The sequence below is a fragment of the Rattus rattus genome, chromosome 2, assembly GCF_011064425.1.
Source record: "Rattus rattus isolate New Zealand chromosome 2, Rrattus_CSIRO_v1, whole genome shotgun sequence".
In the NCBI taxonomy this organism is placed as follows: Eukaryota; Metazoa; Chordata; class Mammalia; order Rodentia; family Muridae; genus Rattus; species Rattus rattus.
Window position 1 is genome coordinate 61,330,825 of NC_046155.1, and position 18,688 is coordinate 61,349,512.

The window sequence follows — 18,688 nt, forward strand, 5'->3', positions numbered from 1 at the left end:
GTCCCTTGCACATGCACAGCAAAATGGATAGTCCCTGTATGTCACTCACATGTGGAAACTAGAAAACTCTCCTTTAGTAGAAGAATAATTAATAGACATGTTAATAGCAAAGATGAGGACGTGTTAAGGAAGATGGGACAATAAGAGCAAAGCACATTAGAGCAGAAAAATAAATTCTAGGGCTCTGCATAGTGGAGTGACTACTCTCCACAACCATTTTATGTATTACCAAATAACAAGAAGAGAAGGTCTCAAAGCTTGAAAAGACGGAGATGACAAAGTCATGGAAACATAAATATTTACTTTGAATACGTGTAAATATATTGAAATATCAGCCTATGCCTCATCAACGTATGCAGTGACCTTCTGTTACAAATAGCAACACGGATTAACAACATTCATGGCAGATTTCTTCCAACACCAATTCAGAAAAACATATTACAGAAAAGACAAATGTAATAGACAATTTAAGATGTGCAGAATAGGAAAGAAAAGAAAAAAGAAGAAAAAAGAAAATAAAGCCAAAACCCCAAACCACCAAGTCCAATTTATGTTGCCCGTATACTCACTAAATCATGGTCAAACTCTCATGGCCAGCCCCTTAAAGAAAACTGAGTCTTTTTCCACCCCTAACTCCCCCAGCCAGAATCCATCAACTGTGAAGAACTACACCTTTGTGGGGAAGGTCAAGGGTGGGAGGGTGGACCTGGGAGGAATGGGAAGCAAGTATGATTAGGCAAATTGTATAAATTTCTCAAATAATTAATAAAAAAATTATGTTAGGAGAAAAAGATGTGCAAAATAACTTCAAAATGGAGTTATGTACACAAACCCTTATCTGTAGCAGAAAATACCCATCTATGCTACCTCTTAATTATTGAGACCCGAACAAGACAGTGGTGAGACTTCAGAGATCATGAAATGAAATGCATTTTCATGGAACTGAGCTACCTGAAAGAACACACTCTACAAAAGTATAAAATGATTTAAAAATTGTAATTCTCTTCCTCAAGTGTACCTTGAAAACTATAAAGGAAGATTGCTTTCACTTGTTAATTTTACTTTGATCAAAGCTCTCAAAATATGTGTTAGAGCAGATATTAAGGATAATGGGGGCCTCATATCTTAAAGTGGAGAGGAGTCACCAACCAGAAAGGGGAGTGTGACCCTGTGGAATAGAATTATTACTAGAGAGGTCTGATGGAGACAGGTCTGTTGGCCAGCATAACTCGGTATCTTTGCAAATGGTGCAATCTCATGGTCATATCTACACTCAGGCATTCACATTATATGAGAGAGAGAGAGAGAGAGAGAGAGAGAGAGAGAGAGAGAGAGAGAGAGAGAAGAGAGAGAGAGAGAGAGAGAGAACACACAAGGTGACAGGTCTGGTGCTAAACACAAGAAAATACTGGATTCCATAGCATGTGTGCTGAATTTTCTGATCAAAGCTAAAGAACCACATTGAAAACTAACACATTCCACTGGTATCCACCTAGAACACTTAGAAGTAAAAACAGAATAGTTACAACAAACAGCTGAAGCCTGATAAACAAGGCCTTTGGTAAAGGGAAAGGTTCCTGTTTGTGACCCTTGAAGAATGTAAAACAGAAACAACTAATGATGTCAGATAGGTGGGATTCTGGGATTCCTCACTCTACATTGAGACTGTCTAGTGAACTGAAGGAGGCTTTGTTGTTGAAGAAAAAACAGTGCAAAGGAGATTAGATCAGTTAAACCATGAATCCCTGGATGGGAAAAGTCTGGATTAGACCCAAGACTTTCAGACAGCCTCAGCTCCCTGCAGAATATGCACTATCTTCACAGGAAGATAACTTCCCCTGTATCAGTTGTGGCTTCTCATATGGATCAAACTAGGCATCCTCTATAGAGTATTTTGGAGGAACCTCAGTATTTGTACCATCGTAGAAGATAAACTGAAAAGACGTCTATAAGACTTTGGTGGACAATGACTGCTGTTTGCCTGGACTGGCCACTTGGGGCATGCCATACACTGGTGCATCCGACAGTCAAATGCAGGTTTTCTGTGGGATATTTTTCATGCATGACAGAGAGGATAATAGCATTTATGGAAAACCATAAATATTCTTTTTATATGCACTAGGTTTAGCAAGCCATATTTTGATGCCTGTCATTCCTATAGGCATGTCAGATAGTTGTATCTTACTCAGATGTGATACCGTTATACAGAGGGGAAAGTTGTGTTTTCCAACTGCTCAGCCATACACACTGTGAAGCAGAGAGATGAGCTGTGTCCACCCAAGTTCTCCTTCCATAATTCCATCTGGTTCTTTCGGGAATTTAATTTTGATTGGCAGTGTTCCCATTTGTGCCTAAGAGGACACTGGAGAATCTGGTATCTGGGTAGAGAGTTTGAGGGGAGCAAATTCTCAACAACCACGCATGGCTACATGTAACCCAGATCTCAGTAAGCCTTACTTGAAAACCTTCAGAAGCTGAGGCTCAACCATGTGAAGAAACGCACCAAGGTCACAAACTTGAGTGTCTACAGACACCATGGTTTGTCAAAAAAGAAAAAAAAACTAATAGAGAAAGCATCTACCCCTCCAGCCCTGCTATCATATCCCTCCTTCTTCCTTGGCTATTTCCATGATACTTAAAGGCAGACAATAGAAATGGTTTCTCTAGGTGATTCCCAGTCATCCCAGCCCTCATTTGCACCAGACAGGGCATGGCTAAAAACCATCAAGGCTGGGTTGATGGGTTTTGTTGTTGTTTGTTTTTTAATTATAGTTTCTTCCTCCATTCCCTCCCATCAGCCCCCGTCTCTCTTCTCTACCAGATCCACTGCTTCTCTATTTCTCTTCAGAAAAGAACCAACCTCCCAGGGATATCAACTAACATGATATAACAAGATACAACAAGACTAGGCACAAGCTCTCATATCAAGGTTGGGTAAGGCAACCCTGTAGGAAGAAAAGTATCCCAAGAGCAGTCAAAAGAGTCAGACACCTCACTTCCTTTGTTAGGGAATTCCACAAGAACACTAAGCTTACACAACTCAAACGTATAGGCAGAGGACCTAGTGCAGACCCATGCAGGTACTATCATTTATGCTTCAGTCTCTGTGAGCTCCTAGGAGTCCTGCTTACTTGATCCTGATGGCTGTGTTCTTCTGGTGTTTTCTACTCGTATGGAAGGTCAAATTCATATTCTGCCCATCAACAGTGGGACAACTGGGGAAGAGATTTTCTTCTGTAGCATTTTCTCACCACCCTCTGTAGATATTACAGCCCAACAAGACAACAGTCAAGTCTTATCTAGTCATAAAATAGATCATAGATTAACCCAAATCTGCTCTTTTCATTTCAAAATTAGTGTGAGTATTGTGTGTGATGAATGAAGAAGCCAGGTTTTAAAAATAGGGGGATCCCCAGAAGGTGGACATTCTTCTGTTTATACAATAGAGCATGAAACCAAATCTTTCTATGATAATCTGTTCTATGACCCATTGATATTCCTCAATCTCAGGTCTAATTGAGAGCATAACTATTCTCTTTCTGTCTCCGTGGTGACATCCAACAGTGGGACAAATGTTACTTTTATAGTGAGACTTTTGCTTCAGAGCTCCCTTGTTAACAGAAAAGTCACATAGTGGAAGAGTAGCTTTCACTCACCTTTCCATGTCACAGAGAATTCAGGTGACAGATGGCTTCTGCACTGTACTGAGCATAGACTCTCCTTTCCTGCAAACAGCAAGTCTTTAATGTTCCTTTGAAGCTCTGTCTTCCTTTGTGTAGAGGTCACTGACTTTCAGAAATACCTGTCATATTTGTGTCCATGGGCAGGCACTTGTCCTGGTACCTCCTGGGATAGAAATTCAAGGAGAAAACTCTTAGGATCAATTAACAGAGACTCGTGGCTTCATGACCCAAGCTCCCTGCAGATTTGTGTGGAGGACAATGGTCAGGGGAGTCACATATTGTGTACAGAAGCAGTTATCCCTCTTATAGCCTCCTCCCACCAACACTGTATCATATCATTGACATTCTCCTATCTTGTGTGGAAGGTCTCACCATGGTTTACATTGACTCCATGTGTTATGCTGAGAGTACTTCATCTGAAGTCTTAGCTATTAGGAATAGCTAGCATGTGGGCATTTTGCCCCTCACCTATCCAGGATCATGTCAAGCAAGGCCAGCTATGAACTGATGCCAGGCCTCTGGGACTATAGTCTGGGAGCTGGCCCTTGACACCATCCCTTGTGAATGTGGTTGAATGTTTCCCTGAGATATGAAATGCTTTGTTTGCCATCCCATAATCTATCTTGCTAAGGGGGAACCTGAGATGTCTTAGCTCCCTATAATTCTGCTGTCTGATGTTTTCACTGACTTGTTTTCTACACCTCCCCACACACAATGGGCCACAGTAATAAAGTGTTAATAAACTTTCTGGTCTGGGTCATTAGTCACTGTACACCTCCTGATAGTCTTTGACTCTTTCCTTTTTTATCTTTTTATCTAATTTTCTTCCCTTTTCCTCTCCCTTGGGACCTTGTCAGGAGCACTGATATGGCATTATAGGTCACTTCATTTTTCAAGTTCTTTATAAGTTCTAGAGCATTAATCCTGTTTACCTGGATGATTCTTTCTTTGGTTGTGCAGAAGCATTTTAGTTTTATGAAATCTTTTTTGTCATTTGTTGGGCAAACGGAGCCCTCTTCAGAAACTCCCTTCATACATCTATATTATATCCACTACTGCCTGTGTTTTCTTCTTAACAATTTAAGTTTTCAGGTCTAGGTCTTTAATCCACTTGAGGTTAATTTTTGTGCAGGGTGATAGACAGAGGGGTGATTTTACTCTCCTGTGTGTGGACATGGTTTTCCAAGCATCATTTGTTGAAATGTTTTCTTTTCTACAGCTTATGTTTTTTGTCAAATATCAGATGGTTGAAGTCACATGTGCTCATGTTCAGATATTGGGTTTTGCTCCATTGGTCTACTTGTCTGTTTTTGTGCCCAGACCACATTCCTTTTATCACTATGAAACGGCAATGTATTTTAATATGTAGAATGGTAATCCCTCCAGCATTTTTCTTTTTGCTCAGAAAAGTTTTGGTTATCTCAGGTCTTTTATTGTTCCATATTCATTTTAGTGTAGTTTTTTTTCTATCTATGTTGAAGTTTGAGATGGAAATTTTAATTGGAAGCACATTGAATCTGAAATAGATTTTGGTGAAGTGGTCCTTTACACAATATTAATCCTACCAATCTATAGACATGAGATTCATTCTTATTTTCAAATGTCTTTCTGTGTCTTTCTTCAGATGTTTTCACATTTCATTGTACAGGTTCTACTTTTTTTTAGGTTTCTTGTAAGTATTCTATTTTCTTTGAGGTTTTTGTGACTTGGGGTATATTCATGAGCTCCTTCTCTCTATGTTTGTTGCTTATGTACAGAAAAGCTATTGATTTCTGCAAGTTGATTCTGTATCCTGCCATATTGCTGAATTGGTTTATCATTTGTGAAAGTTTTCTGGTAAAATTTTTGGGGTCGTTAGTGTATAATATGTCATCAGCAAGTAATGATAACTTGACTTTTCCCCTTTGATTTCCTTGTCCTGCTTTATTGCTTCAGATAGTATGTCTAGTACAATATTCAAAGAAAATGGGAATAGCTGACATCTCCATATCATTCATGACCTCTGTGGAATTGCTTCATGCCTGCTTCTCTCTAATAAGGATGATGTTAGCTGTGGATTCCTTGTACATAACCTTTATTATGTTGATGTATGTTTTCTCTCTCCCTACATTCTCTATGACTTTTATCATGGAGGCATTTTGTATTATGTTTGTTTTGTTTCTTCCATAAATTTATTTTCAGTAGAGATTTTTTTTGTGCCAATTTAAATAGTTTTATTATTCCATGTTACTTGTTTTGGGTCCCTGTGGAACAATGATATACCCTCTACTTTGACTTAATCGATCTCTTCAATGGTGGGGCCTGAAGAAGCACCACCAGATGGAGGAGCTCCTCCACCAGGGGAGTCACCAGGCATTCCTCCAGGCATGCCACCAGCACTCTGGTACAGCTTGGTGATGATAGGGTTGCAGACCTTCTCCAGTTCTTTCTGCTGATGCTCAAATTCTTCCTTCTCTGCAGTCTGGTTTTTTTTTTTTTTTTTTAGATTTATTTTTATTTATGTGAGTGTGTTTGTAACTGTCTTCAGACACACCAGAAGAGGGTATCAGACCACACTCCATTACAGATGGTTGTGAGCCACCATGTGGTTGCTGGGAATTGAACTCTGGAAGAGCAGTCAGTGCTCTTAACTGCTGAGCCATCTCTCCAGCCCTGCAGTCTGGTTCTTATCCAGCCAGCTGATGATTTCATTGCACTTGTCAAGAATCTTCTGTTTCATCATTGATCTTGCCTTGAAGTTTCTCATCCTCAACAGTTGCTTTCATGTTGAAAGCATAAGACTCCAGCGAGTTCTTAGAGGAAACCTTATCTCTCTGCTTCTCATCCTCAGCTTTGTACTTCTCAGCTTCTTGGACCATGCGCTCAATATCCTCCTTACTCAAGTGGCCCTTGTCATTGGTGATGGTGATCTTGTTCTCCTTTCCTGTGCTCTTATCTACAGCAGAAACATTGAGAATGCTATTGGCATCAATGTCAAAAGTAACCTCATCTGAGGAACCCCACGGGGTGCTGGAGGTATGCCTGTGAGCTCAAACTTCCCAAGCAGGTTGTTGTCCTTGGTCATGGCCCTTTCACCTTCATACACCTGGTTGAGTACACATGGCTGGTTGTCAGAGTAGGTGGTGAAAGTCTGGGTCTGCTTGGTGGGAATGGTGGTATTGCGCTTGATGAGGACAGTCATGACTCCACCAGCAGTTTCAATCCCAAGGGAAAGAGGAGTGACATCCAAGAGCAGCAAATCCTGAACATTCTCAGACTTGTCTCCAGATAGAATGGCTTTCTGGACAGCTGCACCATAGGCAACAGCTTCATCGGGGTTAATGCCTTATTCAGCTCTTTTCCATTGAAGAAGTCTTGCAGAAGTTTCTGGATCTTGGGGATTCTGGTAGAACCACCCACCAGGACAATATCATGGATCTGTGACTTGTCTAGTTTGGCATCTCAAGGGCCTTCTACAGGGTCCAGTGTGCCACGGAACAGGTCAGCATTCAACTCCTCAAATCGAGCACGGGTAATGGAGGTGTAGAAGTCAATTCCCTCATAGAGAGAATCAATTTCAATACTGGCCTGGGTGCTGGAGGAGAGGGTGCGCTTGGCCCGCTCACAGGCAGTGCGGAGACGCCTGACAGCTCTCTTGTTCTCACTGATGTCCTTCTTGTGCTTTCGCTTAAACTCAGCAATGAAATGGTTGACCATTCGGTTGTCAAAGTCTTCTCTACCCAAGTGGGTGTCTCCAGCTGTTGATTTGACTTCAAAAATTCCATCCTCGATAGTGAGGATTGACACATCAAAAGTGCCACCTCCCAAGTCAAAAATCAGCACATTCCTTTCAGCCCCGACCTTCTTATCTAAGCCATAGGCAATAGCAGCAGCAGTTGGCTCATTGATAATTCCAAGTACATTGAGGCCAGCAATAGTTCCAGCATCTTTTGCTGCCTGTCGCTGAGAGTCGTTGAAGTAAGCTGGCACCGTGACCACTGCATTGGTAACAGTCTTTCCAAGGTAAGCTTCTGCAATTTCCTTCATTTTTGTCAGAACCATTGAAGACACTCCTCAGGATAGAAACTTTTTGTCTCCCCTTTGTATTCTACTTGGACCTTGGGCCTGCCTGCATCATTCACCACCATGAAGGGCCAGTGCTTCATGTCAGACTGAACAACAGCATCATCGAACATACGTCCAATCAGACGTTTGGCATCAAAAACTGTTGGTGGGGTTCATTGCAACCTGATTCTTGGCCGCATCCCCAATTAATCATTCTGTGTCAGTGAAAGCAACATAGCTCAGCGTGGTGCGGTTACCCTGGTCATTGGCAATTATTTCCACCTTTCCATGCTAGAAGACACCCACACAGGAGTAGGTGGTGCCAAGATCAATGCCAACTGCAGGTCCCTTTAGACATGGTTGCTTGCGTGTAGGCCCGGCTGTGCTGATCAGAGACCCCCGAGAGCTGGCTCCACGTTCAATGAGACCCAGTAGAGATTTTTTAAATGTCAATTTTAAATTTCATTGAATTGTGGTCAGATAAGATATATGGAGTTATTTTCATCTTTTTATTTTGTAAAGATTTATGTTTTGCCTAAGGATGAGATATATTTTAAAAAAGGTTCTGTCTGCTGCTGAGTAGTATGTATATTGTTTGGTGTTTAATAATGGTTCAGGTGTCCTGATTTTTGGAGAAAGTGGGGTATTAGAATCACCTACTATTAATGGATTGATTTTAATCTGTGTCTTCAAATCCAGTAGTACTTTTTTTTTTATAAAACTGGTTGCCCTAGAGTTTGGTACATATATGTGATAGAAATGTCTTCTTTGGTTAACTGTTTACTTGATTAGGATTAAATGTCCCTTTATCTTATGTGATTAGTTTTTTATTTGAATTCTATTTTGTCAGATATTATCATGGCAATGCTTGCTTGCTTTTGATCTCATTTGCTTGAAATGCTATTTTTCATCTTTTAAGATGGCACCTATGGTTAAAGCTGTGTTGAGTTTCTTGTAAACAAGAGATGGATAATTTTGTTTCTTTTTATTTTTTCGAGCTGAGGACCCAACCAGGGCCTTGAGCTTGCTAGGCAAGCAACTCTACCACTGAGCTAAATCCCAACCCCAATTTTGTTTCTTAATTCACATAGCCCATGTATAAGTCCATTAATATTTAGAGTTATTATTTAAAGGTATGTTTTGATTGCAATGTTATTTGATTGTGTTTGCTAGTTTGTGTTCTTATTTGTGCTTTAAAAATTAACTTTAAGTTTCATTTGTTTTGTTTCTAGGTTAACATGGTTGAGCTTATTCTATGTGGGTCTCAAGTGTTGCTTTCAGAATTCTGTTTACTGTTGTTAGATATGAATTTTTGGCAGTTAGGATCATGGAAAGTTTTTCTTTCTCCTTTAACTGTGCAGCTAACTTTTCTGGGTACAGTAGTCTTGGTTGGCTATTGAGAGCCTTAAAAAATTTGAATGTACTCAGTCACAGAAAAACACACTTAGTATACACTCACTGATAAGTGGACATTAGCCAAAAAGCTTGAATTACCCAAGATGCAATCCACAGACCACAGGAAGCTCAAGAAGAAGGATTACCAAAATGTGGATACTCCTTCTTAAAAGGGGAAAAATATCCATAAGAGGGTATATGGAAGCAAAGTTTAGAGCAGTGACTCAAGGAATGGCCATTCAGAGCCTGCCCGACATGTGGCCCATATATATACAGCTACCAAAACTAGATAAGATTGATGAAGTTAAAAAATGCATGCTGAAAGAGGCCGGATATAGATCTCTCCTGAGCACACATCCAGAGCATGTCCAATAAAGAGGTCAATGCTAGCAGCAAACCACGGAACTGAGATAGGACCTCCTTGGGGGGAATTAGAGGAAGTATTGGAAGAGGTGAAGGAGCTTGCAACCCCATAAAAACAACAATGCCAACCAACCAGAGCTTCCAGGGACTAAACCACTACCAAAAGACTATACATGGACTGACCAAGGTTCCAACTGCATATGTAGCAGAGAATAGCCATGTTTGGGGCACCAGTGGAAGGGAAAGCCCTTGGTCCTGCAAAGGTTGTACCCCCAGTGCAGGGGAATATGGGGGGGGGCAAAATGGGGGAGGTATAGAGGGAATAACCTTGTGGCGGAGGGGGAGGGGAGGGAATGGGGCTTATGGACAGGAAACCTGGGAAGGGGAATAACATTTGAAATGTAAGTAAAGAAATATATCTAAAAAAAATTAAAAAATAAAAAAAAAAAAAAAAAGAAAAGAAAAAGAAATTCGAATGTATTGCTCCAGGCTCTTCTAATTTTCAGGTTCTACTGAAAAGTTAGGTGTTCTATTAACTGGTTTTCCTTCACGTGATTTGTGATTTTTCTTTTTCCACTTTGTTTTGTATATTTTGACTATAATATACCAAAGGTGTGTTTTTTTTTGGATATTGTTTAGATGGGGGGTTATCTGTTCTAACAAAAAAGCTAAAAGGAATTTGAAAGCAACACTTGAGACCCATATTTATGTGAGTATGTTCTTTTTTCTTTGTTTTAATGACTTTTTTTGTCTAAGGTGTTGTTAAAGATATAGTCTATGTCATTAGCCTGGCATTTTTCTCCCTTATCTATGCTCATAATTAGATAGTGTTGTCATTAATGATTGTCTCCATTTCCTCTCTATCCCTTGGACTTTTTCAAAAGTTTCCATTTTCTTTGCTTATTTTCTATCTCTACTTTATTTTTGAGTCCTGGTATTTAAATCCATGCTTGATTAATTCTATGTAAGGTTTTCCATGAGTGTTCTAGTTGAAATATTTTTTTAATCCATCTTCATTTCAGTTTATGTACTCTTCATTGTTTCTATCTCTTTATTGAATTCCATTTTCATATCCTGAATTATCTTCATTTAGCCATATATTTGTATTTTTTTGCTGCCTAAGGTGCTGGTTAGTCTAATATCTGAGGAAAACACGATGTTTTTCAATGGGAGCATGGCCAACCTCTTCTTTTTTGTGTGGTTCTTATCTTATGAGCTGCTGATACACATGTGTGGGACAAGTGGAACCATGTCACCAGACAAAAACTTGGTAAGGTTGAGTGGATTCAGAAACCCTAGTACCCTCATACCTGAGGATGGTAGAAGTTTCATCTACTTCTAACCAGGTTCCTGTCCTGGAACATGAGGACACAACAACCCATGGAGAGGACTGTGACAATCAGTTACGTAAGGCCAGCACCTGAAGCCCCTCCACATGCAGATGAGGCATTACTAACATCTCAGACCAAGCCAATAGAAAGCATCTATTCTTAGACCCCAACCCACCCCACAATGTATATAAGATCCTGTCTGAAAGGAATAAAACACACACACACACACACACACACACACACACACACACACACACACACACACACACGAGTTAAGTCCTAACAGCATCTGTTGTACAGAACTGTAATACTTTGGGGAAGAGAAATTCTCTCTCAAAGCTTTCATAGCTGGAAGCTGCTTGAGCCTAGAAGTTTCCCTCTGTGCAACATATGACTCTGGAGCAGTGAAGGCTATGGAAGAGACTCAGTAGCTGCCCTTGATCTGACTTCCCCTCCCCTTTGGAGAATGCAACTCTTTGGCTGCTTTGGCCATGCCAGAGCCCCACAGATTTCTGTGGATAGTGTCAGGCACACAGACCAGCACACATGGTCATGGTCTATGATCACTACACAGCCAGTTGACTTCCTTGCACTATATATAGCTCTAGGATAAATCCACATATATGTGGAGATTTCGCTACAGGCATGTGATCCCTCTGTGCAGTAATTTGAATATCAGTGATGGTATGATGACATGGTGGCTGTCATTCTTTGGCTCTGAGATCATCATCCACTGCTTATATGAGACTGAGATACTTCTATTACTGCTGCTTTTCTGAAGCCCCTCAAGTATGAACAGCATCATGACTCTCATGTGGATGACTATTGCAGATGCATCAACTTCCTGCTTCTTGGCTGTCCTATGGCTGTATCAGCAGCATCATTCAGCACATGTGCTGAGCTGAGGGGAAGCAGAAGGCCTTCATGCACACATCACACATTATTTTTTTTCAAGATCAGATAGATACTTTATTGAACTTCCCCCTGAAGTCATGAAACAGCCAGTACTGATAAAAATTGCCCAAGATGCTGAATGGCAGAAAGGGACATTATTGTATTTAGAGAGGGGATAGGGTTTTGTCTCATTACAGGATGGAAGACAATTTTGGTTACCCGGGAGATGGTAAGATAAGAACCGTGCCATACCCTCACAGGAATCCAGTTAAACCAGCTACATTTTCTCCTGATGGATGTCCTTCGGTGATGAAGGAGGTGTCCTCTGTTACTGAGGCCATGGCTTCTTTTAAGGTTGAAAAACGACAATGGAGAAGGATACATGCCAACACCATTAAGTGACTACACCATTACCTACGTGAGGTCAGGTGAAGGGATTAACCACTGAAAGACAAAAAATGTTCTCTCCTACAGGAAAGTTCTACACTGCTGAGCATTTATTTTTAGCACACATCACCATTATTAATCTCTGTATTACTCATCCAAATTCTGTGTACTTGTTAACTACATCCAGAGAGAAGTTAATGGTACTAGATTGTCAGATACATCCTCAACCTCCCTACCTATAAACAGAGGAACAAGAACATCAGGCCTGCTCTGAAGAGACTCTTGTACCCTTCCCAATACAGCCCATCTCCCACCTGCCTTGCTTAGAACATCTTCATGGCCTTGTGCTTTAGCTTTGGCCATTATAGAAAAGCGCCTTCAAACTCAGATGCTTATCTCTGTGCACCAAATAAAAGCTTAGTCCACATCACCACAACCCTATGTTCTGAGAGAGAAAGTCATATTGCCTTCCCAAAGGGACACAAAGGAGCCTTGTTTCTCTGACCTCAGTTCTTGCTTAAATCATCTACTGCTGCCTGTGTGATATATTACTATCTCAATATGAGCATTGGCAAATAAATGATGAGTTTTCAGCGTATCCTCACTACTTTATATGTAACCAAGCACTATTCTTCAGTTGTCCATATACTACCCCTTACTCTTCCTTTACTAGTCAAAAGTGACATGCTAGTATTGGATTCATTGGGTGCAGAGCCTCGTAGCAGTAGGATGTGTGGTGAAAATGTGTCTTTACCTTGTAGCAGCTAAGGACAGAGAAATTTAAACTGGTCCCTCCATTTGCTTCTCCTATGATTTCTTGTTCCCAGTGCATGTGGAAGTACAACACACATTAAAGACAAGGCACAGATGCTCAGTAACTACTCATTGGAAACAGGTTACAGATAATCACAGAGGTATCTCTCAGCAATTTCCTAGGAGATCTTAATCCAGTTAAAGTAACCATGAACATTAATCATCACAACCACAAATCATTGACATGGTTCTGTCTCGCCTGTCATTTTCCTCCATCCTGTTTACCTACTCTACTATGCTTTTTGCCATCTCTTTTATACAAGCCATATGACACTGTGCAAGCTTAGAGCTGATAATCACCCTACTACAGCACTACAGCATAGAAATGCTTAAGGTGTGCTCATATCAACATGAATGCATCTTATAAGCTCTTTATTTCTGAGTTCCTGTCACAGTGGAATTGAACTCATGTCAGATTAACATTATATACAATATTCAGTGTTGGATAATAGTAACCCTTGATGATGGTCAGGTCATATAACACTCATCCAGGCAGGAGATATTTTGAGGTACACATTAGAGTTATTATTTAACAAACCTCTGCAATGACATGGGGTTCTAGAAGAGGCTGCCATGACAGTGTCTGGCTCTGGTCTCACATCTTTGGATTCTGGAATCAGGGAAAGTTTCATAAAAATTAGCGACTCCTAGACTCAATCCCTAACTCAGGCCATCTATGAGCATTTTCTTCCCTGAAACTGGTGAATGAACTAAATACTAAGGGAAACTTTGAGATAAGAATAAGACAGATGAAAACAGTCAAATTAGGTCAGCAAATGTCTACATCATGAACAACAATGCCAACAAACCAGAGCTTCCAGGGACTAAGCCACTACCCAAAGACTATACATGGACTGACCCTGGGTTCCAACCTCATAGGTAGCAATGACTAGCCTAGTAAGAACACCAGTGGAAGGGGAAGCCCTTGGTCCTGCCAAGATTGAACCCCCAGTGAAGGTGATTGTTGAGGGGAGGGCGTTAATGGGGGGAGGATGGGAAGGGGAACACCTATAGAGAAGGGGGGAAGGGTTAGGGGATGTTGGCCCAGAAACCAGGAAAGGGAATAACAATCGAAATGTAAATAAGAAATACCCAAGTTAATAAAGATGGAAAAAAAGTGTGGGCAGGGTTCATTATTCTTTATCTCTGTAACCATTCATTCTTGCACTTTGCTATAGAGAATCAAAAAATTTTAAAGAGGGTTCACTAAAAGGACTACACTCAAGATTTAAGTAGACTTGATTCAGTTGGTGAGTCATAGAAATATTTTAACATTTAATAACATTGAATTATAAGCATACATTTCTATGTATGAAATAGGAATAGTTAAAGCTATCTAAAACATTCAAAAGAGTAGAAGACTAGTAATATTTGGTAGAGAGTCTGATTTTCCTCATACAAACTTTGGACAGCCAGCCCATGCTATAACTTAGCCTGTGTCCTTCCAATTCAAAAGATACAAAAAGAAGGCTTCAGTGATATTTTTAGCACCTTGCCCACTGCTTCCAGAGTTATTCTCTGAACTCAAAGTCATTAATGGGGAAATAAGAGTTTTTTAAAGGATGTTTTGAATTCCTTATTTCTTAGGGTATAGATAAGGGGGTTCAGAGATGGAGTCACAGTGGTATACAGAACAGCAACAGCCTTGTCCAGGAGTCCAGCAGTTCCTAGGGCTGGCCGGACATAAGTATATAGAACAGTGGAATAATAAAGGGTGACCACAACCAGGTGGGCAGAGCAGGTAGAGAAGGCGCGTTTCTTGCCTTCAGCTGAGCGGATACGCAGGATGCTGGCAATGATGAAGACATAGGATGTCATGGTCAATAGGAAGTTAAGGCCTGTCAGGAACATGTCTGTAATGACAGTCATGATGTCATTGATAAAGGTGGGGCTGCAGGACAGCATCAACACAGAAGGGATCTCACAGAAGAAGTGTGTGATAAGATTGGGACCACAGAAGGACAGTGGCAATACCAGACAAGTGAGCACCAAGGAATTGAGAGCTCCAGTGAACCACACAAAGGTTGCAAGGGCCACACAGGCCCTGCCATTCATGAGGGTACCATAGTGCAATGGCCGGCAGATTGCGAGGTAGCGGTCATAGGCCATGGCGGAAAAAAGCAGAAGCTCAGAGCCCAGAACCCAGGAGAAGACGAACATCTGTGTGAGACATCCTCCATAAGAAATGGTGTTCTCTGCCACCAGGCTCTGCAGGACTTTGGGCAAGACAGTCATAGTGCAGATCACATCCATGAGGGAAAGATTGACTAGGAAGAAGTACATTGGAGTGTGGAGGTTGGCACTACTGTAGATGGTCATGATAATCAGGCAATTGCCAGCTATGGCCATCATGAACAAGGCAAAGAAGAGGCAAAAGAGAACATCCTGGATCCAGGGATCATCAACAAAGTTTTGCAGTATGAACATGGTCACAACCGACTGATTCACTGGAGCCATAGGAAGCACTGTCTAGATTCAGGATAAGAGTTGTAGCTTGAGCTTCTGGCAAAAGAAATACTGAAATTTATTCTGATCAATTAGCAATTGTTTTAAAACTCAGGTAACAATTCTGTGTAATGAGCATGTTCTGGTATGAGAATAATACTATAGTTTTATTTTCTGGGTCATGGGCTAAAGAAAAGAGCAGGCTAACAACAAACTCCATGCAGACTCCATGAACATGGGAACATGAGTTCACCCTGAATACAAGGTCCCTGAGCACATTATTCTATAATGCAACATCTCATCCCATATAGAGGGAAAGGGTTTACTCTATTACTAGCTGCTAGTCCAGAGTGTGGGGCATGACACGCAAAACCTTAAAGTAATGACAGACTCTCCAGAGATAAGACCAAGTGTGGTCTCTGTGACAATGTGACTCCTCATCTAGGTGGCAGTGATAAACTCAGAATTTCCTGTCTTGGAACTCTCTTCTCTCCAGAACAGGAAGCTAAGGGATAGAATTAGACTTATATACAGCATGAAAGGGAAATCGGGATTTCCTGAGGGGCCCAGGATGTCTCAGGTAAATCAACACCTTGAACAACAAAAACTCGGCTGTTCCCAAACCCAGCTCCTGCAAGATTTCCCAGAGTGCCATTTAAGGGACTGAAACAGTCCTCATAGGACTTCCCATTGACAGTCACTGTCCAGCAAGCATCTGAAACACACATAACCTTGAATGTTGAGAAAGCAGGCCTCTGTTAAGAAGACAGGATACAATGGTGACCCAGACTGAGGTCAGCTGTGCTACGTGTGTAGAGCTCGTTTGCTGCTTCCCACTAGCAGACTCTGCAAGTTAGGGTTGGTCATTGGGCATGAGTTATGAGTCAGATTGTAAGGGCAGTGACAGTGAAAGGCTACAGGACTTCCAGTGTGGCCTGACATGTTGAAGGCACATATGACCAGGCTGCTCCTATACAGCTATTAAATCTAGCATAAAATGACATTTCAGGTTTTAGAGTAAAGCATTTCACGTATTTCCAGAGTATATGTTCTAAAACTGAGAAAAGGTACATTCATTTATTAGAGCTCCCAATACAATATGAACCACCCCTATTATTTCATCCCACAGTGCTCCAGAGGCGTTTGCAAGGAGACAGGTGCTGGTGACTACTATGATACAATTACTCTATTTTTATCTTCCACCCAGCAAACTAAACTCAATGCAATAATGGTTTAACCTGGGCTGGCTGGCCCTCTCCTGAGGTTGATCTTCATTCCATGTTTTCATAGGGCCTCAGAGCAGGCTGCACACAACCAGTAGTTTCTCTGTTTCACAAAGAGCTCTGCTAGTCACTGGGCAGTGGCTAGGGTGTACACACAATGTTCCTGAACACCAAGGACATCAGACCCAATTGTCAGATTTAGCAAAATACAAGAAGCTGCGATCAATGAGAGCATGCTTACAAAAATATGTCTCAACTCCTGACTAGGAAATCATGGTTCTAAATAGTATTTGTTACTGATCTAAAATGCAATTTGGTTTGGACTTCTCTACTTTTTCTGGTCATTGAAGTCTACCCAAGTCCATGCATCCCTCTCTTAATGTGACTTTGAGGCCAGCAGCAACTGAGAATGCCCTTGTGTCAGGACATGTCTGAGAGATGAACCGCCATGTGGACTGTCCTGAGAATATGCTCCCTGCCCCACACTTACCTCTAATACTTGCCTTACAGTCACCTGTGCAGAGGAGTGAGGAGCAGCTTTCTGCCTGTGCTGTTTAAGCAGCCTGTCAAGATAAGAAAAGAATGAAGGTCATTCCTCCTCCTTGGGAAAGTGAAGTGACTTCTGCATGCTGATCCCTCTGAGATCAGGATGAAACATCCATGATGCACAGGTACCCAGAGCAGCAAAGAGCTGGATACAGGAACTGTTGGTGGGTTTTAACCCCAGTACTCTCCATCATCTGTTCACCTCCTGTGTGAGAGATTGAACCTTCCTCACTCCCTAATACCATAGCACGTGTTCACTATGTTGTAAGACACATGAACCATCTATATGAGAAGAAAATGTCTTCACTTCAAATGTCTAGAAAAGCCATAAGAAACCTACCTGTATGGCCACAGGCATCAGGTTGGTTGTCCAACAAAGTAACCTGTGGAAAGGAACCTGACAGAGAAAAGGGGGAGGGTATGATTGTACTCTTACTCATTTCTCCAGCCCTCCAGCCCTTTAGCTCACTTCTCTGTGATAGCTCTTGGACCTGTTGATCCTCTTTTGTGAATATAGAAACATCCACAGAAACACATCTTTGTTCCTTTGACATTTGAGATCCTGTGGCCCTAAAACATCATGGACTCTATAAATGAATTTCCTGAATTAACAGCTGACAGGAAAGAAAAGACACAGCCAACTTAAGTAGAAATACATATTAAGGGTTTTTGAAACTAGCGATATTTTCCAGATGTGTCCCTAAGACTGGCATTGGGTTGATTATTTCTGCCTAGAAAGATGCATTTGAACCCTATAAAGGAGGGGCAGCTAGGTCATATCCTCACCACACCATTTGCGCTGCAGGGTTGCCTTGGTCTTGAGGAGTACAGAGGTGTCTGTTTGTTTCAGGTAATCCTGGCTTAAATCTAGATAGCTTTGGCTGTATGATGCAACCTAAGGCAGCCAGTGGCCCCTGGGATGCCTGCTCCAGGGCCCTGGTTGAGGTGGCTTTGCAACTATCTGTCAAGTCTGCACCAGAAAGAGGAGGTGGTGAGGAGCTGGGTCCCAAGGGCAGATGGCAAAGGCACAGGTGTCTTGCTGAGGTTTTGCTTCCTGTGGCAGGAAGCCAGGTGCTTTCCCAACAGGATTTCTCTACTTTCCATCCAAATCTCAGTGGCAAAGAACAGGGTAGGGCACAGGGTCAGGTATTTATTAGCTAAAGTTCACCAAGAAGTGATGTCAAATTTCTCCAACTTCATGGGTCATCATTGCCTGCATTTGGGGCTGGGATATCAAATTGGGGGAAGCACTACAACTTACTCATTGCATCCTGGCCCTGGCAGACAGGATTGAGTATCAGTGTGAGGTAGAAGAGGTCAGAATGCAAGATGACTGGCTGACTTGTTGCAAGCCTTGGCCCCTCAGGAGCTGTAGGGTATTGGGCACTCATCAGACTGTTGCTATAAAAGACTAGTGACTCCTAAATGTACTGGCCATATACCTTCAAATAGACTCATCTCTCCAATTTAGGTTCTCACATCTGCTTTGTTTTGAGGAGCCCATCAGAGATGACCACTCAGACGCAGTGTATAGTCAATCGAAAGTCTTTATTCCAGCTGGCTA

General features: G+C 41.5%; 1 protein-coding gene and 1 pseudogene across 1 annotated transcript; both read right to left on the reverse strand.

Moving 5' to 3' along the window:
- Nucleotides 1-5,870: 5,870 nt before the first annotated feature.
- LOC116891347 lies at nt 5,871-7,919 on the reverse strand (annotated as a pseudogene).
- Nucleotides 7,920-14,443: 6,524 nt separating this feature from the next.
- LOC116893851 (olfactory receptor 13G1-like) lies at nt 14,444-15,367 on the reverse strand. The gene has a single exon (XM_032895571.1). It carries the CDS (start codon nt 15,365-15,367, stop codon nt 14,444-14,446), a length of 924 nt encoding a protein of 307 aa, XP_032751462.1.
- Between the last annotated feature and the right edge of the window lie 3,321 nt (nt 15,368-18,688).